This window comes from Falco rusticolus, chromosome 13 (genome assembly GCF_015220075.1).
Source record: "Falco rusticolus isolate bFalRus1 chromosome 13, bFalRus1.pri, whole genome shotgun sequence".
Classification (NCBI taxonomy): Eukaryota; Metazoa; Chordata; class Aves; order Falconiformes; family Falconidae; genus Falco; species Falco rusticolus.
Window position 1 is genome coordinate 16323935 of NC_051199.1, and position 27362 is coordinate 16351296.

Here is a 27362-nt window from a genome sequence, read left to right on the forward strand (position 1 = left end):
CGCTTTCTTCTACTGGCAGCTCAACATTAAAAAAACCCCTGCCACGCTAAAAATTAGTCTACAGAAAGTTAAGAGTTATCCACATGCTGTCAATGTTGCACAGAACTATAGAGTATCTCTGCTGAAATTACTATTCTATCATTTGCGTTAAAAATACAACGGCACAAAAGATCTTATTCATCTTGAAATCACATTCTTTCACCTATGTTTAAATTTTTTCCCCAACACCAAAACATGGTGATTTTTATTTATCTTTAAATATTCCAAGTTTCACTCTATAGCAGTATTTGCTCAGGAAAAACATTAATATCCAGCATCAAAGCAAGAAAGCAAGAAACACTGCTCACCTACTAGTGAGAGAACTTCCCGTGTCCCACTATTCAGGCTACCACTAGTTTTACCTCAACACACGTACACAGAGAAAGAAAGGAAAAAGCCATGTTTTGTAAAACACATTCCACCCACTCTACAAGAATGGTTACATGAAGGTTCATACAGGGTTTCAAAAGCAACACAGGTTCATAATTTTCTCCAAAAAATCCTATGATAAAATTCATAGTCACACAAGCTCTTTCAGAGACCAGTCAAAAAACCCAGATAATTTGCCCTAGATCCACTAAAACTCCTACTCACAATTCAAAAATATCATAGCAACACTTTCTAAAGGACAACAAGTACCATAACTGATTGGGATTTTAACAATACTTCCAATAATTAGATAACACTTCCAATGTAACCAATCTGGCACTATAAAAAATAAATCCCTAGATTTCGAGTTTATTGTAAATAAAAAAAATGTTTTATATGACATTTTGGATATAAAAAATGAAATACATAATTCATACTCGGGAAATTAACAGCAATTGAAGGCTTCTCTGTCCTACTGAACCCTGGATATCAAAACATTGCTAAGAAAAGCAGAAACACTGACCACAATATTAATTTATTCTGAATATATAAAGTCATATTTTAAGAAAAAAACAGTTTCTACATCAAGCACAAGAAAAAAGGTCACCTGTGATGTACATATATAAATATCTGCATGTTGACATGAACTTTAATCACAAACTTTCATCTTTCCCCTTTTGTACAACATTTCCCCATCCCCTCCTACCATTCCAGGTGTACAGCTGAGGTTTAAGTGGAAGTCTCACAGAACAATAGCAGAATGTTGCCAACCGCCCCCCCCCCGATATATGTGCAAGAGCAAGCCCCACCAGCTAAAAGTCAGTCTAAACCTTACTGGGTGTGCAGGTAGGCAACTAGAGTATTACCTCAGCCTGGATTGCACCCTTAAAAATTTTCACTGTTTAAAATCTTACTATATTAACCACAAAACCCCTTAACAGGTTCTGAGCGACTCAGAGCATTAAACTACTGTAATCCTTCTGGAAGGTTAGATCTGCTAAATTTTCTTCCTTGTTAAATCTCTTAATATAATGGTCATTTCAGCTTAATAAGCAGAACATATCAGATCTTCATGTCTGACAGGTTCTGTTTCTGTATGCATGGTCAGCAAGTCACAGGCATTTCCAGCTAATCTGTACCAAAAGGCAGTATTAACAGTGGAAAGGCTGTGTAATTCACCCAATTATTAAAAAAAAAGATGGATCAAAACCTCTTTACACACTCAAGACTGAGTCACCCAGAGACAGGTCTCTGAGGTGTGGATTAACCGTGTTGTACCAGAAAAACAAGAACTTCCCTTTACACTGTTTTAACTTCATTTGTCAATATACTGATGCAATGTATTTGTATCAGTGAATTTGGATCTACTGTAAATTATGTTGTTTTGTCACAGTATACTACCCTTGTCCACCTTTGAACCAGTAAGATGTGAGCATATTTATGAAAAATTCCATTTGTGATATTAATTAAATGCTAGCACTTTAAATGTTCTCAAGGACAGTGGTCAGAATTTGCTTCATTCCAAGCTAGTTCCATAACAATACAGAGCAGGTACTTACTGAGGTCCTCTGCAAGCTGGACCCTCTTGCCAGTTAGGAGCTTCACCTTTTTTTCATTGTCCTCAGCAAAATCTTCAAGTACTTCCTTTACATTCTTCTCCAAGCGCCTTACTGTAAAAAAAGAGACCCAAAACAACAAGTCAACAACAACAACAACAACAACAAAAAAAAAAAAGCAAGCAAGTGGTAACACTTTTGCACCTGTAATGACCTTAAGGACAAAATTTTAGTAAAGTTTGTGGCAGACAGTTTATGTTACCAGACTAACTAATCTGTTTGGAGAAAGGCAAATAAACATGCAAGCCCCTTGTTTGGGCCATTAAGACAAGAAATTCTTTGATAAAGATGGTTAAATTTCAAAGCTATTTTCCCTCTCAAATTATTGAACAACTTTTTTTAGGAGGAGATAAAATATTTGTAGACTTCTTTGCTGTCTATTAAATTCAGCAGTTTCTTCTTTGCGACTAAGGGTCCAATAAATCTTTTATTGTAAGCATCCTTGCTGCCTCCTTCTTAACAGTTAAAACTATTAACATCACCCTCAGCAAAGCCAAGTCAATCAAAGGTGGAAAATGGAAAAAAGTTAATGATGACAGTAGAGTGTGGTATTGAAGGACTGATGACACACAGAAGGGTGTTGCTGTATATACAAGGCTAAGAGGAATCAAAAGCTCTTTAAAGCAGTATTATGTCCATCCCAACCCTCACATCTTTGCCCTTCATACTTAGAGGGATTACCTCCTAATGAAATTTCCCAATTTTCAGCCCAGCAGTTGTCAATGAGGTAGGTGGTTTGAAGAGGCAGGACCTAGCTTTCTACATTTAGGGGCAATTTCTTCTCCAAGGAGGGTAACTTGCATCACATGACAAGGTTCAAAACTATTACTTGCACCTTCTACAAGAAGCAGGTTGAAAACTATTTTAGAGATCAAAGTTTGTCATTAGTAGCTGTACCATGGTACTAGCCGATTACTAAATAATCCTTTATAAGGAAGCTGCTTTTGTATAGGCTTTTCTAGGCATTACATTGCACATTTTGCATGGTTTAAAAAAAAATCCATTAGAATTGATTTTTAATATCAAACTTTTTAAAATTAAAACCTACAGCCAGACTGAACTGAGAAAAAAAGAATACAGTCACTATTTATTGAAATTCTTTCTGCTTGGAAAAAGGTACTGACAATTGGCATCATGCAAGATGAAAATATTTTAAACTGCAGACTGTTAATTAACTGACATTTTATTTACACTTTATTTAATGTAAATAGAATGTAAAATTCTATTTGCTCTGCATCTTTTAATTACCTAACCAGGACACAAAATTCAAGCAGCCATGCTAAGCATGAAAGGAATACACAGCAGAGGAATATTAGAAAACTCCAAAATAAATTTTTGTTTCTAACACCTCAACTCACTCTGAGCCTTACCTTCAGTGTTAGTAAGCTGCTGCCTCAGTGTATTTGCTGTAATTGCCAGCATTCGCTGTATTCGCCAGAAGAGGACAATATCATTACATTCAAGCTGAAACAAGGCAAGTTGTAGTGTCAGACCTCTGATATCCGATGAGCATCCTACATCCACAAGAATCTCGACACTTTTAGTGGCAACTGTAAACTCATGTATACATATCCTGACCTTGCACAAAAGTCCCACAGAATAGGTGCAGTAAGTAACAAGGAAGCACACCAAAACTACTTCTCAAGAATCATGTCAGCCTTATTTAATACACTGCATCACCCTTACATCTCCTCTTTTCAACAGAAAGAGCAGTATGAAGAGGTCTCGCGGAAAAACAATTTGCACACAGCATACACAGGCTGGTAGGTATAACTTAATGCTCACTGACACCATACTTGTTCATAGCAAACACATAGAAAGACCACAACTGAACTCTGTGTTGTGACAAATGCTTCTGAAGACATTATTGGGCCAAGGGTTCTATTTGTTACCAACAGAAGAGACAGTTTCTACACCTGCAAGGAAAGCAGGAGGGAGCACTGACTTCACATTAGGACACCTTAAAAAGACAGTAACAGAAATCACAGCTTAAGTGTCACAGAGAGAGAGCTCTCACCTTTATGATCTCATTCTCTCTTACCTCTTATAGGCAAAGGTATTTCCACAGTAGTAAAGATTTCTAGCTTCACTGGGTTCATTGTTTCTCATTAAAAAGAAAACTCCACAGAAAGTGAGGAGCTGTACCTTTCCAGTAATTTCTTTTTGATTTAAAATATAACAGTAAGAAAACTGTATATTCTTTTCTTTGTGCAATTCCATGCATACTGTCATTTGTTGCACAAGCTTGGGTTTACAAAACTGGAAAGTCATCAAATGGTTTGGATTGGAAGGGACGTTAAAGACTATTTAAAAGATCTGTTTGTAAGCTCCGTATTTTTTTGTTTTCTTCTGTTGGTCACATGTGATTCCAAGCATTAACTCTAATCACATATTACACTTATCCTATAAAAACTCCTTACTTAATGTTTTCTGGGGTTTTCATATCAGTGAGGTAAATAAATATCAATGAGAAACCGGGAGAAACTAATACCAACAAGGTATCAACAGTTGTACAATACTGCTTTTCACAGTGTATTTTCAATACACATTGGTAAGTAACATTTAGATCATGGCTGATACCTTGTGGTCACTTTATCTAATTACCACCAGATGACATTTTATCAATTACAACCCTTATGTAAAACATATCGAAGATCACCAGGTATCTCAAGGTAAAGGACATAAAAGATTAGGCTAGTTTAAAGCATTTGTAGAATTTTCTTCTTCAACTGAGATGGAAATATTAGGGCAAAACACCAGGACACATCTGTTCTTCAATTTACCTCCGAGTCTACAAAATGCCTCTGATAATAATAGAAGCCTCTTCGACACAGATTGCAGTGGTTCAAAGCAGTCTTCAGGAAATATCTTCTATAAATTTGGTGCCATGTGTCTTTAATCTAGGAAAACAGTACTTAAATTTGACTAAATACATACAATCACTATTGGGCATAATTTAATGATCACATTTAATTTTAAAGTAACTCCAAATTCCACTATCACTGTCACGTAACATACATTTAAATATTTTTCAGCAATTTGTCTATAACTGGGATATGATTAATGTGTTAGTTACATTTGGCAAACATTACAAATGACTGTCAATTTAAAAATATTCCATGCTTGTAATGTAACGGGACGCTTTAAAATATTGCCTGCAACCAGAAATATTTAAATTATATACTACAGAACAGGACAAACTGTTCTGCCCTTGGCATGATGCAATCTTCATGTTAACACTACGAAAATATTTTTGAGTGGTACCCATTATTTTATCAATTAAAACAGATTAAAGCCTAGAGAAACATTAAATGAGTCATGTAAAAAACATTTGTAACTTTTCTTGATTAGGCTTATTAATATTCCAATTTTTCAAAATTAAGTCAGTCTCCTCATGTAGAGGGTGTGGACCACTACTCTGATCTTTACAAAAAAGGTAAGGTAAGTGCTGTATAGGAAATGGCAGCAGGTATTTAAATAACACTGCTACCTTGAGTAAGTACATGCATTCATGTTGAAAAGGTAGCCAAAGGTACTACAGAAAATAAATCACTATTAAAGGAAATCCACATCTATTAATTTTTGATTTCTCATTTATTTAAAATCTTACATTTAGCTAGATAAAAGGTCTAATTATGATTAAAAGCCTTACACTGAAGTGAGATAAATAATTTTCCAGAACATTTTAAACATACAACACAGTCCCTTAGGACCTTTTTTCAATTATTTTTACAAAATTTCTCTCTCGTCAACATACCTATGAACTTCAAACTGCGCATACAATCACACCAAAATACACTTAGGAATTCACAATATGATTTTATTGTATCTTGCTCACAGAGACCTCAAGTCCACTATATAACCATCTGAACCAGAGTTTTAAACTAGCCTTGTCATAACCCAGGCGAGAAAATCTGCTCAGCAGATTCTGATTTCAGGCTAAACTGACAAGATTCCAAAGTGTTGTACTGCATTTGTCTGACAGCCAACAGAAGTGTGTGAATTGCGTGCAAGAGTCATTTAGTAATTCATTTGGAAACATCTGGACTACAAATTTAGTATTTTGATGGAGTCTTTTGTATACCATCTAGAAAGCACATTCAAACGTTCACAGGGGGCTTCCATATGTTTTGTTACAATTCAGCATCTTACCAGACATGGGTCCACTGTTATTCCTCTTGCTTCAAGATTCTTTCTAACAGTCGTCACTTCATCATTTGCTAGATAAGCTGCATGTTCTTCGTTGCATTTGATTAATTTCTCAAGTTCATTTTTTGTTTCATTACGAATATTCTAGGATAAGAGTGATGACTTAGAATTAATTATCACAGACTCAGAGATCATCAGCACCTCCTCAATAGTCTACCTGTTTAAATAGAAAATACCTTTGACACAACTATTAAAGTGATTCAAAAGGGTATTTGTGCAAATATCTAAAATACAGTATTTTTAAATGGATAATTCACTGCCAGTTTTTCACATTAAGCACAGAAATGCAGAAGAGGAAGAGAAGGGTGGAAGAAAAAAAATAATGAAATCGTAGCTGTTAAGACTCCCTTTCCCCCCATGAACATCTGCTAGGAGAGTTCGCATTCACATATCACCTGTAACACTGATAAGAATTGTAATTTTTGCGTAATAGCTAGCAAGAACACTCCATGGATTCATAACTTTTAAGTTGCTGTTCATTGAATTCAAGTAAGATAGGTTTAAGTCACTGCCTTTCTCCCATACTGGCTGTATACAGTTGACTGTAAAACTCCTTCCTCTGAAACAATTACTTTCTACTGTATTCTTTTAAACTCTACTTACTTCTTTAAAGTATGATTCAGTTTGAGAAATATCTAGAAAAAGTAACATAAGAAGCCCATCTTCTCTGGGCACTGAACGGAAGGTGCTATTTAAATTCAAAAGAAAGTTCCAAAAGCTTTGAGCAAACAAAAAGAGAGGTTATGATGAAAACAGTAAATCAGGAGATACAACTGTGGCTAGAATGCTACTGATAATGGTATCACGTACTAACGAAATCCAAATGGACCATGACAGGAGACTGCACGTGACTTCTGCTTAAGAGGCAGGCTTATGAAGTATAGAAGAGAATAGCCCAGTTTCCACCCTGTTTTTATCAATTTCTTTCTGCTGGAAGAACTTTAATACTCAGGTCAATGGCATAATAGTAAAGACATAATTCAGCTGAAGAATGGAGAACAGTTTACAAACCACTGTATCTGCAATATGAAAAACATATATGGAATTCTCTGTGGCGTAATAACTGAAACAATGAAGATTAAAAGTAAAGAGTTTAGTATTGCTAAATAGTGTGAAGAGGGTTGGTATTTTTGAAAATTTACTCAGTAATAACCAAAGTTTTCTAAAGGTAGTGAACTACAAATTATTTATATTTTTCCTCCCCTTTTACCTGTTCTTTGGTGCGGCCTATCCAGTATAACCATCTTTTTTTCCAGTCTGGACCCACCATATCTTCAATAACAGATTCAGCTAAAAAAAGAAACATGATATTAAGTATCACTCAAAACATAACCAGCCAAACTTATAGTTCTAAAATTAGGTAAAGGATCAGGAATGGAAGAAAGGACATTTTACATCTAAGGACTCAGTATAGCCTATCTTATGTTAAGTCAGATGTCTTTTACTTACAGCAACAGTTCATGTCTTTCACTAAAATTTAAAAATGACAGCCAATCAGTAGATACTTCAAGGAAGTATATAAAAAAAGAGAATGTAACACCCCCCCACTGAAATAGCCCTCCAGGTTCCAAGTCATGTGTTTAAAAAAAAATAAAAATCTTACTTTGTTGCAACTTGCATCAAAATTAATTATGCTTAATAACAATAAATGGACTAACTACATTCCCTGAATTTATCCTATTCTTCTACGTGTGTTTGTACCAATTTTTGACTACAGATCTCTATTACTTTTCAGCTGCCTCACTGCAAGAGCACTAGCTTTTGAAGCTGTATTTTGTTAAACATTTCTATCAGTATCGATACCATTTGAAATTGTCACCACTATCTCAGTTGTGCTGATACAAAAACCCGCACTGCAGTGAAGTGAACTAAATCTGGAAAGTGGCCCAGATTAAATAGCACACAAGAGTGGAATACATCACACAACTCACTGTCTTTGAGACGACTTTGGAGCGTCTCTTCCATAAAATGAATAGCTGCATCCCACTGCTGTTTATCAGATATTGACCGATCTTCTAAGGCATTGTGCTGGATCACTCGCTGAAATACAGAACATCATTTTAGCACACAATAAATCATTTATTCAGTATTTAGTGAAAAAAGATTTCTGGCATTCTCTTCATTTTTTGATGTATATAAAACCAGCAAGTATTGAGCGCATGGGATTTATTCAAGAAGCACCTTTTCAAATCACTATGAAAAATACTTTCTTGCGCCTTTGACTCTCTTCTATAGCCTAGCATAAATAATGTAAAAAATACAGCAAACAATATGAAATTCCTCCAGATTACAGAATCAAAGGTGGTAATGAAATGCCATTATTTTATATGGTTATACTTAACAGAACAGATAAGCTGATATTAAACAATTCTCGCAAGGCTGTCCTTGGGCAGCCAGTGGACTGTGGAGGACTTTTTCTTGAATCTACCTTACCAATTTTGTGAGATGTTATTTAGGGCAATAATTAACAAAACATAATAATAAAATGAATTGAGAAACACTGAATTAAAACATTATATAGAAAAGGAGAGATGGACACATCTCCTTATTTTATGTTTACATTAACAGAATGCAAAAATACTGAATATGCAACTTTAGTAAAAAGATTTCAACAGCACTTAGTCAACAATCCAAAAAAAACCCACTACATTATACCAGGCTATCCTCCGCTCTCTCATTCCATTTATGTCGTTTAATACTTTCTTCTTTGACAGCTTGTTTCAGTTTATCAAAGATATCGTCATGCTCCTTTCCCTTTTGTTCCGTCATGAAACGGGAAAATTCTTCTTGCAAAGTCTCCCATGCCACCTAGAAAGTTAGCAAATAATGCTTACTGAAATGAACCAATATACCATGCACCAGCTGGTAGAGGCACAGTTATGACAATTCTTGCAAGTATGAAAATTTGCATACTTTCTGAAAACAATGTACAAGCCTAAGAGTAAGACATTGACTTTTCCTTTCCTGCCTCATCCATTACTAATAAAGCCAACACTAAACTTTGCTATGTTGTAGCAAGTGGAATTCTGTTAAACTTGCATAGAGCTATTAAATATAAACATACCTAGCTGAGGGGTTTGTTTAACCTTTTAAAAGAAGGGTGGTTTTGGTCTTTAATAGGAAAAATTCACCAGAAGAGCAAAATCAATGTTCCTGCTATACATGCTTATCAACATCAAGATCTTGCCAGCCTTTTCTGACACGTAATTGGGTTAGAAGAACGGCAGTCAGCCCTTCAGATCATCACCTTGCTTCTCTGGAGCTATGCTTTCATTTCCACAGGCTTTGCACAGATGTTTTATTTTATTTTATTAAATAATCGAATTCTCACCTCTACTGCTTTATTAGGCAGTTGCTTGTCAGTCCACTGCTTCAGTTTGATGTCCACAGTGGTGTTAAATGTCCCTGAGTTCATAGTCTGTGCTGCTGGAAGGTATATATTTTCAATCACATGAGTAGATACCCTCTCCCATAAAGTTTTCTGAAGAATCTCCTCCCTAAAATGGAAGTTGTAACACTTATGATAGCTTCCAACACAGAATCATCTAACAGGTATGCATTCAATTTGTTAGAAACAGAGAAAGTAAGACTACAGAACACAGGAAATACTCCTTAATGTCAGGACACAACTTCAACCAAAATCTGCTTGGAACTAAGGACACAAGTACACCTTTTCAAGTTGGCCCCTACATCTCTTCGGGTTGCCACTGCACTGCTCAACAGTTCCTTGCAGCCTTTAATTAAACCAATATAACCATGCACAGCTGTATGTGCATATGCACAGCAGGTGGGGAAATGGCAGGAGGGCAGACTGTAAAGCATTGAAATGATTTCACTGAAGTCCACACTCCCAAAAAAGCAAGTGGGTTTTGTTTCTGTAGTATTCTGATTTGTTTGTTGGAACATGCTGTAGTTTTTCCATCTGGGTTGTTCAGTGAATTTTTCCCAGATTTGATAAATAATGAAGCAAGTTGAGAAGTCCAACCTTTTACCAAAATGTATATTAACATTAATTTACAAACATGCCCCGCATCACTATAAAACTTAGCACCACTTCCCTATTTGTGATGCATTTCAAGAAGTAACAATGGACACAACCTAAATTTAACCTTTTAAAATGACAATAAACTTACTCAGGAAACTTTGCAGCTGCAGTGAGACAACTCAGCTGAGCCAGTGTAACATGCAGCCAGTACCCACAGAGGCAGTCATGCTGCTTCTGCTCCTGCCAGAGTCTCCAGTACAGGTTTGTGGGTTTCTTGCACGTTAATTTTTTGCCAGCTCAGCATGCTAAATGAGCTTACCAACAGGTCATACGAATGCCAGATTTGGTAGAATGGTGAGAGCTAAAGAGCCGAAGAATAAAACCTGCCTTTTTCCGGTGGTACAAGACTATCAGATTCACATAAGCCCTTTTCTTCCAAATGGGCTGAAGTTCAGGACACAAGCCTCACCCTGATAATGCCTCCCCAGTCTAACTGGGCCATCTGTGGACAAAGACTGAATAACTTCTCATAAATGTCACTCCTCCCTCCAACAATGGCATAATTGAAATTTCTCTTTTGTGTTTAAAGCATCCTCTTTGATATTTAAAGATTCTGAAGCTGTCCTTTTGACATACCAGTATAAATGGGGATCAAAGCCGCTAGTTTTTCCACTAGTTCAAACAGATCTTTGGTATATCTAGGGTAATAAAAGTATTTATATAAAATATAAAAGGAACTTAAGCATTTAAATGTTAAAAGAATTCACTATAAATTAAAATTAATATTGACAGCAGTAAAAAATATTTTTAACAAAGCTTTTTAAGGAAAATAGGATGCTTTCAATAGTGCTCAAACAAAGATCAATTATTGATCATTCTTGGTGACCCTTAAAAGAACTGGGGATGTGGCAAATTTATTTCACTTACAGGGTGTGCTGGAAACAGTCTGTTATTGATTTTACCACCTACAAATGCATTGTAGAAGGGCAGTCCTCCAGTTAAGAACAAATGCAATCTCATTCCTTCTTTACTGATATGTCAATAAAAATACACTTTTGCTTTGCTTCATCCAATCAAACTTAATTATAAGGAACGGAAATTTTAACAGGATAAAACATGTGGAATCATCAAATGCACTGCTGTTTTTAGGCTGCATATAATGGTTAACAGAAGAAGGTTTTTTCATGACTTAGTTTCCAGTTTTACTTTATAGCTCATTTAGTGTTATAAAATAGAATCACCACTACATTTTAACTTTCAAAAGAAACACAAAGAAACATTCATGTTATGCTCCCAGCCAATCCACAACAGAAAAGCAAGCAGACTAGACAAGGACCAGGGTACTTCAGGATCTATTACACAACAAACAGAAGCAAATACCAAAATGGTAAATCTGCAAGACATTTTGACTAGAACTTAACTTCAGGCTAATACACTGCCTACAACTCTTTACACTGAACACACCCACGTGCCCAGAATTATTCTAATGTCTTAAGAGCCAGACATTTTATCTTGATTTTCAATCGATGACCAAACAACAGTTCAATTCAGGTCACTGAAGACCAAGGCATTAAAGATTTTTTTTGTGGTTCTCTAGTTATGGTACAGGCTGTCAAAGTAATCCTTTACACTAGCTGTTCTCCTCTCAGCCTGCAACTTCGTGACTTTACTATGCAGTGATACTACACCATTAAAATACTTAGGCTAAGCTCTTTCTCTCTCATCTATGTCTGCCTTACAAACAGAACAAAACACAAACTGATACCATAAAATTTTTATTGAGGGATTATACAAGTATTTGCTAATTCAGAATTATAAACAAACAGATTACTTCTACAGGGACAAAGGACATAATATATTGTCCTAAGAAAAACAGTTCCTTATTTATATTTGAGAATTTTGTTTACTAAAATTCTTCATATTTTAAAGGGAAGCTTCTGTGAGAGTTAAGAAAAAAAAAAAAAAAAACAACAAAAGAGAAATATAATTACCATACCAGTGCTTTGGTGTGACCTGAGTCAAACTTATGACTTCATCAAGAATCTCATTCTTTGCTTTTTCGAACAGTTCATTCTATGTAAAAGGAAAAATTTGAAATAATAAAATTTTAAATATAGTTTGATCATGTTTCCATACAAAAAAGAAAATAAACAAAACCCAAAACCTTTTTCTTATGGCCTTTAAGCCTCAAATGATAACATTGTCTGGAACACGACCACAAGGTATGTGCTTGTCAGAAACTACCCTGGTTTACCATACATCTTCCCACCCACCCCTTGCATGCCTCTGGCCAGGAATGGCATTTGAAAATTCAGGATCTCTACAAAAGAATGAGGGAATGGGATCAAAATTGTTTTGTTACTCTGTCTGAAAGATCAGGGAATGTAACTTCTCTTTGCCAGTTCAGTCATGATCACACAGAAACACTGACCTATTCATGTGGGCAAGTTACATCAGTTAGCTGTATATTAGAAGAGTGAAGGGCTTGTTAAGCATTGAAGTATCATAATTTTTAAGCACACTATTTCATAAAACAGAGTTCAGTATTTCCTTCCCCTAGAATAATTTACATGGTCCTCGCACTTTAAAATGTCAGTACTTTAAGAACTCTTTAAGAATGAGATTAAATGGCACAAATTTTAATCCATAATCTTCAATGCTTTGTAGCACACAAATTAAAGCAGTAGTGCAATTTACCCTGTCAAGCTCTCGCAACCGGGGGTAATTGTTCTTCCATTCAGTCTCAAGATTGAAACGTGTGGCTGCAAGCAACAGAAACAAGGCCTTAGTATTTCTGAATTTCCTATATGTACTTCATGATCATCTTGGAAGTTTAGAAGCTCCTAAAATTGCCCCAAATCTTGCTTATGACAAACTCTTCAAAAAATTCAGGTGCCTCTGCAAATGAGCAGAGTTTTTTTGCTGTCTAGCTCAGATACTCTGTCTGCTAAATGCAGGATTCATGCATCGAAAAAACATACTGGAAAGAGAACCTTTCAGCTTCCAGCTCTGTACAAGTCAGTCCTGGCCTGGCTGATCAGATGGTATCTTCATATAGGAAGCCATTTTAAACATCTGAATCAAGTGGAAGAACTGTGTTTTGCCCACAAAACACAGAATTTTTCTTCTTACTTGTTTACTCCTTTGGCTTTTAGAGCAAGCGAGCACTTCCTATCGCGAATTACTTTTTATGTGTTTTTTGTCAAGAATTAAGTGGGCAATTACCAATTCATGAGAAATGATGCTCATATAAACCATAACTGCCCAAGCATGCTGGCAAAACAGTATTATACATATGTGGAAGAACTAACTGTTTAACAGTAAGTTAACTTTCACTTGGTTTTTGAGAAGATGTTTACCTTTAAAAGCATCTGCTTGCTGCTCCACAGATTCTCTCACCATTTTCCAAAAGCAATCTGACACAGCAAGACTTAAGTTCTTTGTTGTTACCTGGTGTGCCTTCAGCATACATGTCCTGTAAAGAAAGACAGCTAGAGGAAATTCCTCTATTCATTCCCATGCTTTCTGGCCCCCATTATCTCCTCACAAGAATAAAGCTTTGCTTTTTATAGCAGAGAATAAAACGTCAATGTGCACCTAACCCAAATTCCAGTCAATTCCCCCCAGAATATTCAATGCAGATAATCACGAAAGGGGAAAAAAACCTCAAACCCAATCACCCCCCCAAAATATTTTTTTATTCTAGAGGTTGCAGTGCAGGTACTGCAGTCCCAAAGACCATGCATCTTACTTTCCTGAGAAATACAAGCCTATGAAATCAAAACTTTGCTCAATGCACTTGCAGAATGCACAAGCTAACCCTCTGAATACATTATCGTCACACCAAGATGACCAATGTTTACAGGCGTTACAACTCACATTTGGGCTGGATTCACTCCTCCAGTTGTACCAAGTGCCTAGACATAGCCTGGGAACTCGGTTCTTCTCAAGCCAATGAAGAGACACAGAAACCTCTGAAGAGAGGCTCAGAGCTGTAGTGGAACCAACTGCTGCCTGAAGATGCCTGTGTCTCTCCAATGACTTCCAGCACACATTAGGAAACCAGGCTAACTTAACTTGGTCACCTCAAGAATATAATATAAGGAGATTAAATCTCAAATACTGTTTCCACACTGCAAACCTTTTTTTAAAGTTCAACAAGAAAAACTGATGCCAACATTTACCAACACAGGCTCATTTTAGTAAAAGGAATAAATAGCAACATACTTTAGCAGCTTTGAATTTTGAAAAAATTCCTCTTCATATTCTTTAATAGATTCAATGCTTTCACTGCTGTTTCCTGGAGAAAGAAAGGAATGCTGCAACTGTTCCATTCAGTTCCCTCTGCTATCAAGGAGAAAATAAGCAGAGCCATAGCTCTCTTTACCTTTTCCAGTAACAACTGCAAAATAACCCAAAGCCTTCATTGGGAAGAGTTTGCCTTCAATTATTTGCTGGATCTATGAAAACGAAGGATTAAAAATAATGCAGTTAACTTTGCACAGAGACATTGTTTCCTTCAGTGCAGTTTTAAAGCCACATCTGGTTGTACCTATGCACAGACTACTGTAAAAAGCAGTTTGTCATAGGATTATGCATTCTACTGATATTTAAAAGAAAAAAGATATAAAGTCATAAGCCAAATAAGGCATAACATAGCAAAACACAAAACAGTATGAAAAAGCCTCTTGCAGAATATCCTAAAGCCTTCTCAGGAAATGGAACTTGGTCAGGTCACCTGCATGAAAGAAACCAGTATCACAGCAAGTTGTAGCCGGGCTGTGACTGAAGTCATGTAGCTCATCACTGAAAGCAAAGCCTGAGATTAAAATAACAATTACATGAAAAAAAATCATACTGAATACAGAAATAAGCACTAAGAAACCCCACCTAGAACAGGCAGGAGGTCCAATATTTCTGACAGCTTCTCAAGTATTTTTCTATGTGTGACTTCAGACATCATTATATGAGAAAAATAGTTTCAACCTACCCTGCTTGGGCTAGCCACGTTTTTCTCAGCAAGATCCACTTTAGTCAACACAAAAATTGTCCTTTTTCCTTGGGGATCCATTTGGCTGACTAAGTCTGTGACAATACTGCGCTCTGCATCCACTGATCCATCTAAACCAAACAAAACCAAAGTTATATTTTAGGGACTATGTAATCTACATGCAGTACTGAAGATACAATATGCATCAAATAAGTTTCATGTTACAACTTAAACAGTACAGCTAAACTTATATTCAGTTTTTGTGTACACACAGTCCCAGTATCACAAAAAAAAAATTGATTTGCTGTAGTTGTCTAAGTTCTGAACAAGTATGAGCTTACTCAGAATATTAAGCTCTATTATTGCCTGTGCCTCCAAAAACACTTTTGAAGAAATCCTTGAATTTTATTATCACCATTTTTTTAGTGATAAAAAAATTCTATCAAAAAGTTGCTTTTTTCCACAGATACCAAAGGTATCTTAACTTATAAATAGGCATTCCACAGCATGTGCTTTTGTACACTATACAAATTACCACAAATGGAAGAAAAAGTACAATCAGGAGAGTCCCTAGAGTAATGCAAGGATCACAAGTAAAAAAAAAAATCCAATTGTAACCATCTAGACTTTTCTTACCTTGAATACAAAGGATGATGGCATTAGGATTCTGCATGTAGGCCTTGCTGATGCTAAAGATAGTTTCCTTTGTATCTGGAGCCATACCTGATGTCACAGTCTTTTAATATGTATACGGAGATATATATTTAAAGGAAAAAAAGAAAACATGTAAAAAACAAAAAACCAACAGCTAATGTTCTCACCCATAATACTACTTTACTACATGTCTTGAAAGATCTTTTATTTTTTTATTGCATACTTACACTAATTACTCCAGGTAAATCAACCAACACCATTCTCTGCAAACCAGGACCTTTCACACTTAAGGAGATTGTCTGTGAAGTAAAATTGAAATTAAAGTATTATACATACAAAGTAGGTGTGTGTAACTACAAGCACCCATATATAAAATTATATAAACACATATTGACACACACATATGCTTTAAACAAGCAACGGCCTGTACTTTTAAATAGGAAGTTCAATTTTACATGCACATAATTGTGACATAACACTGATTTTAACAGTCCAAATACACTTTGTAGAGTGCAAAATGTTAGATTCACCAGTCTCCTATTTAAAAACTACTTACAACAGATAAACATGTACAGATATTTGCCACTAAATATTTGACAGGTCTTACCTCAGTGCTAACAGTGCACCCTTCCTTCACACTGTTTCTCATTCTGATTTCTATCTCATTTCTCAAAGCTGCAAGCTGTTTTCAGAAAAGCAAAATATCAGTCTCCTTATAATCATGACAGAAGAAAAATCACCAACGTAAGCAAAACAGTTTACTTACGGATTAAGATCTCTGCTTATAAATACTATCTCAAATGGATGTTGAACAACCAGTCTGGTAAATGGGGTGCTAAATGACAGATTACCTGCAGACCCCTTCAAATTCCAATAAATGTCTTGGTACAAGAGCTCCTCCTACATTTTATCCACTTCAGCGCCAGCCACAAACCACATTAAAAGATATTTTAATAACTAGTATAATGCCTTGCTGCACTAAACATATTTCACTCTAATTAAACACAGGCTAACAGCTCACAAAGACACAACATTTTTCAGAGAATTAATAAAGGTCACATTATCTGCCAGTCTACTTACATCCTCTTCCTTGGTCAGATCAAACTCCCGAGAGCTGTCTTTGAATAAAGCTACATGGTGGGGACCTTCACTGAGGGTTACCTAAATGGTAAAAGCCTTATATAGGTAAGTATGGTAAATCTAAAACAAGAGAAACACGAGAAGTACATAGCATATGTACACTTTCCACTACAGACATACAACTATATGTAATGCTTACTTTAGCACAGGACTACTTACAGTAAGAACTGCTACTACTCTGATATTATATATGAGTCATATATAGGCCTGCAGAAGTTTTGTCATTGACTGCAACAACTTGCTTAGAGGCCATTTTATAAACAAATGTTCACGTATACCTCAATAAATGGCATAAACCGAGGGAGGACAATACGGCAAATGCAGATTCAGAGATTATGTTTCTTACCTTAACAGGGGAACGTGTCATCATCTCCCCAGACCCTCGAGGGAATATGCGAGCTTGGGCGATCATTTCTAGCACACTGGTTTTTCCTGCACTTTGATCTCCAACCACCACGACCTTAAGTGAAAGTTTAAACAGCCACTGGCTTTCAGCAGGACATTTTGGAAGCTTAAACAAAAACTGACTAAGAAGATGTTAATCTGTAGCAGCACTGGTTATTATTACGTTTGACAATAAGTGCATTGGCTTAAATATGGAATCCTTGAATAAATAATAACTTCTAGTTATGCAAAAAAATTGACTTGTGCTTAAGACAGCACAGTCCACAAAGCACCCTATGTGCCTCACCTGCCAGGCCACCTAATGAAGGGGGAGGAAGGGCTTGCTGTTCTCGTGGCAGGCAGTTCTCTCCTTATACAAAATCCTTTCAGCAGGCGAAACACTGACGACTGCTCATGTGGTAGATGCTGCTTCTGCCTGGAGAAGGCTGACTTCTGATGTAGTTGCCATCATTTACCCCATCTTACTGGCTTCCTACAGAAGCCAGTAGCACTACAGGTGGTTGTGCAAGCAGGACGCATTGCTGGCTCTCCCCTACGCCAGCAGTCAGGCCAGCGAAACCCCTTCTCTCCCTCCAACAGCAGCACTACTGCGGGGAGTTAGCCAGGGCACTGCACCTTCTCAGCTCCACTGCCACACATGAGGAAACAACAGTCATGCTACAATGCTGAGAAGGCTGGGGTGCCCTGACTGAAAACATTTAAAATGAAAAGCTGAGCACAGCGGCAGTATCTGTATCTAGTCAGGGTTTTATATATGAGCCAAGACAGGCTTAAGATGGTTACATTGGTTATTCTCAAAATACTCTTGCATTTAAAATGTAGAACGTATCTTAAGCAAAATCCCTGGAGTTGCAAGCAAATAGCCTAGCGCTACCTCTGGATTATTCTGGAATACAACTAAATGTTCTCTTCAATTGCAAGACTGATGTTTCAGTAAAAAACCTTGAATATTTTATTTACTTACTCGAGGCAGGTGATCTTGAGTGTTATAACTGGCATCGTAATCAGACAGGATGTCGAGTACTTCAGAATACATATCAATCAAGGATTTCTACCAAAAAAAAAGAAAGTAGAGAGAAAAGCCAGCTAATTAACAGAATGATGACTGGGTTTCAGACTATTTCATCTGTATAAATGTTTATTCTCTCCTGATGGTTTGAAAACTAAACTGTCTATACTGCAGCACAGATGTCTGTTTTATGAAGTACAACACCAAGTCACCCCTTGCCTCCTGTGTATGAAAACACTACAGCTGCAGATGCATCTTGCTGAAGGAGCAAAACGAGAGCTTTTACATACAGCAAGAGAACAACAGCGCTCAGACTTCAGTTTCCAAGTTAAGAAGCTGAATTAAATGTCTTCCATTAAACATCTAGACTTACACTTCCAGCTTGATGAACAGTAAGCATTAACAATGGTATAGAACTATCAACCTCATTCTATACAAGTAAGAATTTATTTTCCAGTTCCCAGAGGAGAGAGGGTGATCCATATTGGTCAGCAAGTGATGCAGAAAGGCAGAAAACATCAGTTTACAAAACACTCAGGATGCTGGCAGACAAAAGCAAAAGCATGCTTAATTCAATCTCCCTGGATTTATACAGAGCCACCGTTAAAACATGCTTCCCGACCCCATGTAACTATATTCCTACCAAACTCAGCAAGGCCCATGACAGAGCACAAAGGTATCAGACTGTGCGTAAGAAGAATTGGAAGCATATTTACTAGCAAAAACAGTGAAGCTACATCAAAAAAAACAACCCACATTTCCCACTTACTTAGGCAAGCTATTTAGTTAGACTTGGTAACCCTTTTGTGCTCTTCAACTGAAGCCATTTCCAAAAGTCAAATAGTTAAAAAAAAGAATGTATAAAAGCCTTAACATAGCAAAAAATTAGCAGATACCTTATAACAAATGTTAAAAATTCATATATGAATTAACAAAAATTATTTAGAAGAGCATTATGGAAACCATAGTATAATTATATTTTTATGCTGATTTGTAACACATAAGTACCTTTAACTTCCTCTGATGGATCCCCTTGTCATCTCTTTGCAGTACCAATTTTCTTAATTCTTTGTTCTCTTTCTCTAATCGCTCAAGCATTCTTTGGTATTTGAGCTACAAAACAGTGGTACAAATATACCTTTGTAATGACAGCAATAGTACCTGTACACAACCTACCCATAGCTGTAATTATTTTTTGATTTTTTTTAAAGGTCATCACTCTGAACAGCACCATCCACTTCAGCTTCTTAAAGGGATGAAATGTTCTCTTAAAACCAAAGAGAGGGCAGAGAAAAAGCTTTTAATCTGCCCATAGTAATTTTCATACCAAATAGTCCAATCATAGAAACAGTTTTAATTGAAAGAACTGCTTACTGCTTCACAAAACAGATTTTTATTAACACTGCATGGCTTATATACAAGTCCAGCATTGTAACTGCAATTATTTTTCTTGATGAAGAAAACAAAAAAGACACTTTGGTTCTCCTAAATGCCACTGTACTATATCTGAATGTCTCACCCTACATATCCCATATGATGTCTATTTTTTGTCTTGGACCTCTGATGTTTGGTTAGCAAATGCACTTAAGAGCTTCTTTACTAGAAATTATGTTTCCTAGACTAAGGGATTACAAACCTAACTCCTTAATGAGTACATTGATCTCCTTTCTGCAACAAATGAGTCATTTAAACATACAAGATTATCACAGAAATATCTAGCAGCATTGATATTGTAAAAGGGAACTGTAGAATGTTAGGAGAAAGGTTAGCATGCGTTAACAAGTTAAATACTGGAACGTCACCATTGTATTTACATAATACTCTTGGGCTAACTTTACATTTCAGGGATATATCGCATTGATGGCAAAAAGTATTTTGGGAAAGCACAAATACACATTTGCCCTATGCTTACACTCCCTTCTTGGATTCTGTCAGTCACTGTCAGATAAAGAACAGACTAGACTGACCTTTGGTCTATGCCAACACAGTCAACTCTGCATTGATAAACTCAAAGATTGAAAAAAGCACTGCATTTTTACCAAATGTCTTGTATTTCAGGTGTGCTTTCTGTCTAGTAAATCAGAGTCTGCTGCACATAATTCTCTACTTAAGACATCAATAACTCATAAAAGTTACCTGAGTGCGTAAAAGTTCTTCTTGAAGTTGATCAATCTTCTCTTTGTCAGAAACCTACAGAGAAAAATAGTCATGGCTACCAAGGTATTCTTTAGTTTCTCCACTACAAGTAACCAAATTACAAACGGAAAGGTTCATTCCACATAAGAAAACTGATTTTACATGCACTTTAAAGCAGGTAAAATCTTCAATTAAGCATCTGAGATTTAATGCTAATGGAAAGTTCCACCTGCAACAGGAGGTTCACATTAAAAAAACAGCCTGAATTCCAGTACATGCAAATGCAAAAATTAACCCTTCAAGACTTAATATTAGGGAAGTGAGCTTAGGGAAAAGCAAACTCAGTTTTCTGGCCACTGCCCTAAATGTAATTTTAGTGGTCAAACTTTCAGGATCTTGTATGTTCATTTCCTGAATTAGCATGATCTTAATGAGATATAATCACTAAAACACCTGATTGCTACAGCAACTACTTTCAGGTGAGTATTCGCTATTTCTGAATCTCCGAGGGGATTCTTATTTTTTTCCCCCAGAATTATAATCCTAAGCATGCATGAATTCACAACTTCATAAATTGTAGTGAGTCAGAACAGTCTTGAAGGGTTATTTTAAAATTATTTAAATTACATAAAAACTGGAAGAATTAGGATATAATACAAAACATTCTGATGTTCAAGGCGTAAATGTAATAAGATCAGGCAATTAGAACCATTCTTAACCAAATATTCTTAAAAGCGGTTCATCAAGATGTAATAAACAGTTCAAAGCAATCCGCTTTTAATAACACAAAAACAAAAGCATAAATGGTGCAATACAGATTCATATGATGTAAATATTAACAAACAACATAACACCTAATGGTTGATTAAACTGAGAAAAAATATAATCTAAACAATTACTGAAAGAATGGTATAGGTAAAAGCTTCAATAACAAAGCTCATGTAACATACAACTCAAGTTAGCTTCATATCAGAAAGCATGTTCTCTAACATGCAGAGGACAGTTGTCATTTAGAAACAAATCGATTTAGTTACTATAATTTCACCATCATTGTTAACAGATTAAACAAGGAAAAAAGTCTGCAGTTATTCATAGTGATTGATATTATTTAGCTATTAAACCTGTAATGTACAGGATTGTGCCTGTACTTTATAGAACGCAATCCAAGCTGACATTTCTATTTATATCAAATTATTTTCTTATTCATAAACGGCAAAAGAGGAAGTGCCGTAAACTGAATTCCTTTTATTTCTGTTAATTAGTTCAGTAATAGCAAAAGTGCATCAGAAACAGGACTAGTTCAGCACACAGACAACTTGACACATGCAGCCACAGGGTAGTATATGTAAATAAACATTTACATATACATACACTTTAAACACCTCAAGAGATATAAGGGGAAAATAAAAATAGAAGGGCAAAGAGAATGGTGTTGGGAGAGTCAGAAGCAGCAAGAAAAAAGAAAAGAAAAGGAAAACAGTTTCCATGTGCTGCAGATTTTCAAAGCGGTTAACATTTTCCTGCGCTCTGCTCTTAAGCAAGCTGTTTCTGAAAGTACTTCTGGGGCCTTGATGCATCTTTGGAGTACATACTTATAGACAGATTATCTCTAACCACATGAGCACTGTCTTTTATGTACAGTATATTTATGTTAAACACAGTAAACAAAAATATTGAACACATCTACATGTTGCAAATTCTGAAATGAATTATCTAGTACTAGACGATTGATTCTAACAAGGACAATTGGGCAAGTTCTGTCAAGAATAGCGGACAGCTCTAGAATGATGTATATACATCAGCATTTAGTTCAGGTGTGCTTTGAATGTTAGTACATACAGTATTTTGAACATGTAATTCATAATATTGCTAAAATTTTTTAAGCTGCCAATAAAAGCTAAAACTGTCATAAAACTGTCACATTCTGTACGTTCTCTAATCGGATTATAAATAATTCTAAACTGACCATCTACAAAAGAACTACAATGATTTCTACTAATAGAAATGAAAATATCAAGGCCCAGACAAAATACATATAAAAAGCAGCCATGCACAGCGCAGCTATACAAGAATAACCTATTATACTGCTAAATATTTATCAAAAGGCTGACAAAAAAAAATATCAATAGGCAACAATCACATTTTTGTTTTAATACACCCTCCTGATTGTGAAATGGTTCTTAGAACAATTTACAACAGAAGTAGATTTAATATAGAGTAATTAAATTAAAACCGAAGATGTGCAAGTAAATCAGGCAACAGAACTTCCAAGAATGGAAACAACAATGTTCTCTAGCAGACAAGCAAGCAAATCAACTCAGTTAAATAAACAAGGTTAAGTTTATGCCCTGTCAAAAGGGCATGCAATGACTTATTTCAACGACAGTAACAATTTCTTTTTCCAAAGGAGAATCTGGGTCAATGATTGGAATCTTTAAGTTATATTCTCATATCAAGGTATTAAAGAAAATAGTTTACCATCTCTTTCAATTCATTTCAAGCAAAAAGATTAGTGTGACACACAAGATATTCCTTGTCATTAGGCATGTATGCCAAACAGCACCTTGAATGCTAAATTAAAACTTTTCATGTGCAAGGGCAGTTGGACTTTCAACACTCAGAAAAAAAACCAAAAAACCAGTATCTGCCTTGAAGGGCAGGAAAACATTTACAAAGATCACCCTTACAGCTATTTCACAGCTTGGAAACTGTAGAATTAGCTGCAAGAAAAGTACCAACATGGTAGAATTTCAATCAGAAACAAATGTAACATCAAGATTTTTTTCTCTCTGATTGTGTTTATTATGTTGATACATTTTTATATATCAATTTTTTTATTGCCTTTCCAGCAATTTTTATATCTTCATCCTACGAACTTCAAGCTACTATTCTACACCCCAGCTCTCTCAATTAACTGTATACAATGTGACAAAGGCTGCAGGAGTTACCGTTATTAAAAAAAAACATAACTGAACAACTAGAGAATATTTAGATCACTGAAGACCTCTTTACTCTGCTAGTAAAATATACACTTGAAAGGGAATGAACATGAGGGCATTTGCAGGTTGAGTAAAATAATCTCAAATAATTGCATTTCCATTCTATTTTGTTTAGTTTCATAACTGAGAACAGAATACATTAGTGTTATTTTAAATCCAGACAGAAATTAACTAAATAAATTTGAAAAATTAAATATGAGGAAAAATAGCTTTTCACCATCCTTTTTCTTCTTAATTAAAGGAAGATTAACAGTTTGGAGTGGCCAGGGGTTGTAACTTTAAAATGTAAAAAATAATATGGCAAGAAAGTAAAATATTTGAGTTTAAAATGCTACTATAATTTCAGAGAACAGTGATTTCCTCTGTTGACAGACTAAAAAGCATGACAATTGCATCTATGCAATAGTAAGTTTTGCGTTCTTCTTTCTGTGGGAATTATCTCTAGGTGTACAAAAGATTAAGTTCTGTATCCAGTGCTCAATTCCAAAGCTCTTGAAAAATACCAGTAATCAGAAAGATTTTTTGGAGGACAGAAGCAGCCAACAAAGCAATATCATTAAGAATTATGCATTGTAACAGATTAGACAACTAAAATATCTCAATTTAGGAAGCATTTCTGATTCATGTCAGCCGTATAATCATGAATAAAAAGATCAGAGCTTAAATTAAGTAAGTAAAGTGATGTGCAGATGTTCAACAACACAGCGTATCAGTATAAACAGTGCTTTAAGAGGGAAAACAGATGAAGGAATACCTTTGATTAATATACAATAAAGACTTATTAATAGCAGTATTTAACTGTCTATGCAAAATTGTTTCTAAGGAACTGCTGTCATTTTCAGGTTGGTAACAGTATAAAGCAGGAAAAAAATATCTTCCCAGAGATATATTGCCTGTAAATAGCTATATTCTTACAAGACAGATCTACTGTAAGCAAGCAACAGTAGAGAAAACAGACTTGACATTTGTTCACATACTTTCCTTAAATGCATTTTTAATGTATGAACTTTAAATAACAGTTTTTATAGAGGCAGAGAACATAAAATTTCAAAATGACACAAAGTGCCTGTTCTAACACCATGCTTTAAATGCAACTTAGTTAACCTGAAACAGGACCATACATCTGTAGTGAAGTTGGCTGTAATAATTATTTGGGACCATGATTTAATTAGTTAGACTTCTCTAGCTCAAATGCAGAAGGCTGAAGTATTTGATTAGTATGAATACAGCACATATTGTCCCTTAAGCCATCACCTTTCGCTTCTGCTGGGAAGAGCCCATGTTATATTGGTCAGCGGCTCTGCGTGCTTCCTCTTCATGCTGCTGGATTTGTTGTTGTAACAGAATGAGTTCACCAAGCAGGCCCTGCCATGAGTTTATAATAAAAAGGAGAGGAAAAATTTGGGGTGTAAGGAGAACAAAGTTAAACCAAAGGGCACGACAAAGAGATGAAAAACAGGTATGAATGGGTCAGTTCAAATTACAAGTGAAATTTCATCAGCAAGATCTCTTGCTAGCTAGCTGGGAGTGGATATAGCCAGCAAAACTATGCATTTTGCAAATCCAGGTAGAACAAAATTAACATTTACCTACATTTTACAACTATATTCAACTTTAACTAAGCATCTAAATCATAAAAACTAAACTATCCTGGCTTTAAAATTTTCTCACAGGTTTCAGGATGTTATTTCAATTATTCATATCAGAAGTTCTTAAAGTATCAGCCATTTTTCACAACTTAACCTTGCACATATTTAAAGAGAGTGTTTTGGATATTCTACACAAAGTTGTGTACAACAGCCAATAGGCTCAACTTCTGTTAGCAATGTGTAAGTTGTCATTTTGTTCTTATTCCCAGCAACAGTTTCTAGAAAGATGTTTTTGACTGCTACTTCAGTTTCTCAAGCTAGAAACTATTTTTCTTCTAGAGCATAAAGAAAAAGTCCCTTCTTTTTGTAACACACTGCAATTTAAATTCATGCTGTCATAATCCTTCCTGATCATTTAAAAATCCCTGCAACTCAATACTTACTCCTTTACTTATTCAGCATTTCCACAAAGCTTCATTCTCTTCTCCCTCCACACTAAATACTCTTGTAATGGTAGGCTGTCTTTCAAAATTGGTTTAGAGATACTATGCCAGCATCTACTGGAACTTTATGGACAATTTATTTCAGAGAACGTAGACAAAAATACTAGTGAACTATTTAAATAAGCTTTTTTAAAAAATATAGCATCTTCTTGTAAGAAAACATTCAATGAAACAAAAAGTTTCAAAAATGCACTTCAGGAATCAGAACAAACCCTGAAATAGAACTTTGGCATAAGAATACAAGACATCTACCACAAAATTATACATTTGTTGCATGAAATACACACACAGGCATGTACACATAAGGTAAACGACACAGGAGAGAATGAATAAAAGACGATCAAATGACCAAATATAAACATTTGTTAAATAGCGTTTTATGTAACATTTCAAGAATAGAAAAATCTTCAGTTTGTATTTTACTGACCACTAAGATTTATTAAAATGTCTATATTGCCTGACTAGGTAATGTATTAGAGCTGCGCTAAGCACTCAGGCAAAACAAAAGATTTCATTTCTATACAGCAGCAAGGAGAGAGCACCTCACAGCTACACTTAACTATTAGAGGAACAGTAATAAAATTTTGCTACTTTACAAACAAGGCAATTCCCAATACATGACAGTCTCTTTAAACATTATGCTATTGGTCAAGAAAATACAAGAAGAAAAAGCCACTGAACAAAACCTGCCATGCAGGTCTTTTAGCATTTGAATAGGAACTGTAACAATTTTTTGAGGTCACCGAATTAACTATTTAATGTGCATTTACTTCCTAAGACATTTGTTTCAGGCTGCCCAGGACGTGGTAGAACCACCACCCCTGGAAGTGTTTAAAAAATGCATAGATGCAGTGCTTAGGGACATGGTTTATTGATGGACCTGGCAGTCCTGAGTTAATGGTTGGACTTTACAATCTTAAAGGTCTTTTCCAACCCAAATGATTCTATGATTCTATGTGACTCTTACTTCACAGTAAAGTATGGATAGCCCTTTTCAACTACACTTACCCCATTTAATAAAACACCCCAGTAAAAAACACAGTGATTTAAAAGGCTTCTCAATAACTTTCTTCTTTGTATGTATCAGTCAATAATCTTACTTCCTTTATTTTCTATTTCTTAATGTATAGGTTTGAATTAAAAAAAAAAAAGATATCAAGAAGCTTAAATAGCACAGAAATACACACACAATGTCCAGGCTAGTATGAACCAGGACACAAACAAAAAATGTTTACATCTCTCTGTCACTGGACACTACCACTACCACTCCCCCCCCCAATAAATCCATCATTTCAGTGTAAAACTGTATTTATTATAAATAACTCTATCTAGAAAAAATAAAATCAACATTGATCAATTAATGGGATTGAAAAAACCAAGTTATTTACAATCATTATTTTCATTATCAAAGAAAAACGTAAAGGGGAATAACAGTAGTTGTAGTTGACAAACACAGCGGCACAAACTCTGCAAAGTCATCATGAGAATCTGGGTGCACAATAAATAAAGGCAAAACAAGTGCTGACATTGTTACTGCATATGCTTTAAAAAAAATCTCAACATTATTCTATGTTAAAAGTTAATATGCTGTACTTCAGCTGAGTATGACTCTCCAATTTAAAAGTTTCTCACGACTGAAGTATACGTGTCCCATTTTCATGAGCAACCAAAGCCCTGTCGCTTTGCATGTCTTGATTCTTTCCACTGTTTCCCCGTGAC

General features: G+C 35.5%; 1 protein-coding gene across 4 annotated transcripts in view; it reads right to left on the reverse strand.

Moving 5' to 3' along the window:
- Positions 1–27362, reverse strand: part of OPA1 (OPA1 mitochondrial dynamin like GTPase) — a 53426-nt gene that overhangs the window by 15062 nt on the left and 11002 nt on the right. For 2 of the 4 annotated variants that reach the window (XM_037406264.1, XM_037406263.1), the window contains 23 exons: positions 24806–24916; positions 20553–20606; positions 19425–19529; positions 18372–18458; positions 17349–17462; positions 16943–17023; positions 16470–16544; positions 16090–16161; positions 15845–15944; positions 15209–15339; positions 14606–14678; positions 14446–14518; positions 13578–13693; positions 12916–12980; positions 12215–12291; positions 9565–9730; positions 8889–9041; positions 8165–8273; positions 7444–7523; positions 6177–6317; positions 4808–4924; positions 3395–3488; positions 1968–2078 (listed from right to left, as the gene is read on the reverse strand). In XM_037406264.1, coding sequence (XP_037262161.1) covers positions 1968–2078; positions 3395–3488; positions 4808–4924; positions 6177–6317; positions 7444–7523; positions 8165–8273; positions 8889–9041; positions 9565–9730; positions 12215–12291; positions 12916–12980; positions 13578–13693; positions 14446–14518; positions 14606–14678; positions 15209–15339; positions 15845–15944; positions 16090–16161; positions 16470–16544; positions 16943–17023; positions 17349–17462; positions 18372–18458; positions 19425–19529; positions 20553–20606; positions 24806–24916 — 2305 coding nt within the window. The remainder of the gene's footprint in view (positions 1–1967; positions 2079–3394; positions 3489–4807; positions 4925–6176; positions 6318–7443; positions 7524–8164; positions 8274–8888; positions 9042–9564; positions 9731–12214; positions 12292–12915; positions 12981–13577; positions 13694–14445; positions 14519–14605; positions 14679–15208; positions 15340–15844; positions 15945–16089; positions 16162–16469; positions 16545–16942; positions 17024–17348; positions 17463–18371; positions 18459–19424; positions 19530–20552; positions 20607–24805; positions 24917–27362) is intronic. The other 2 variants (XM_037406265.1, XM_037406266.1) reach the window with 1 other exon arrangement.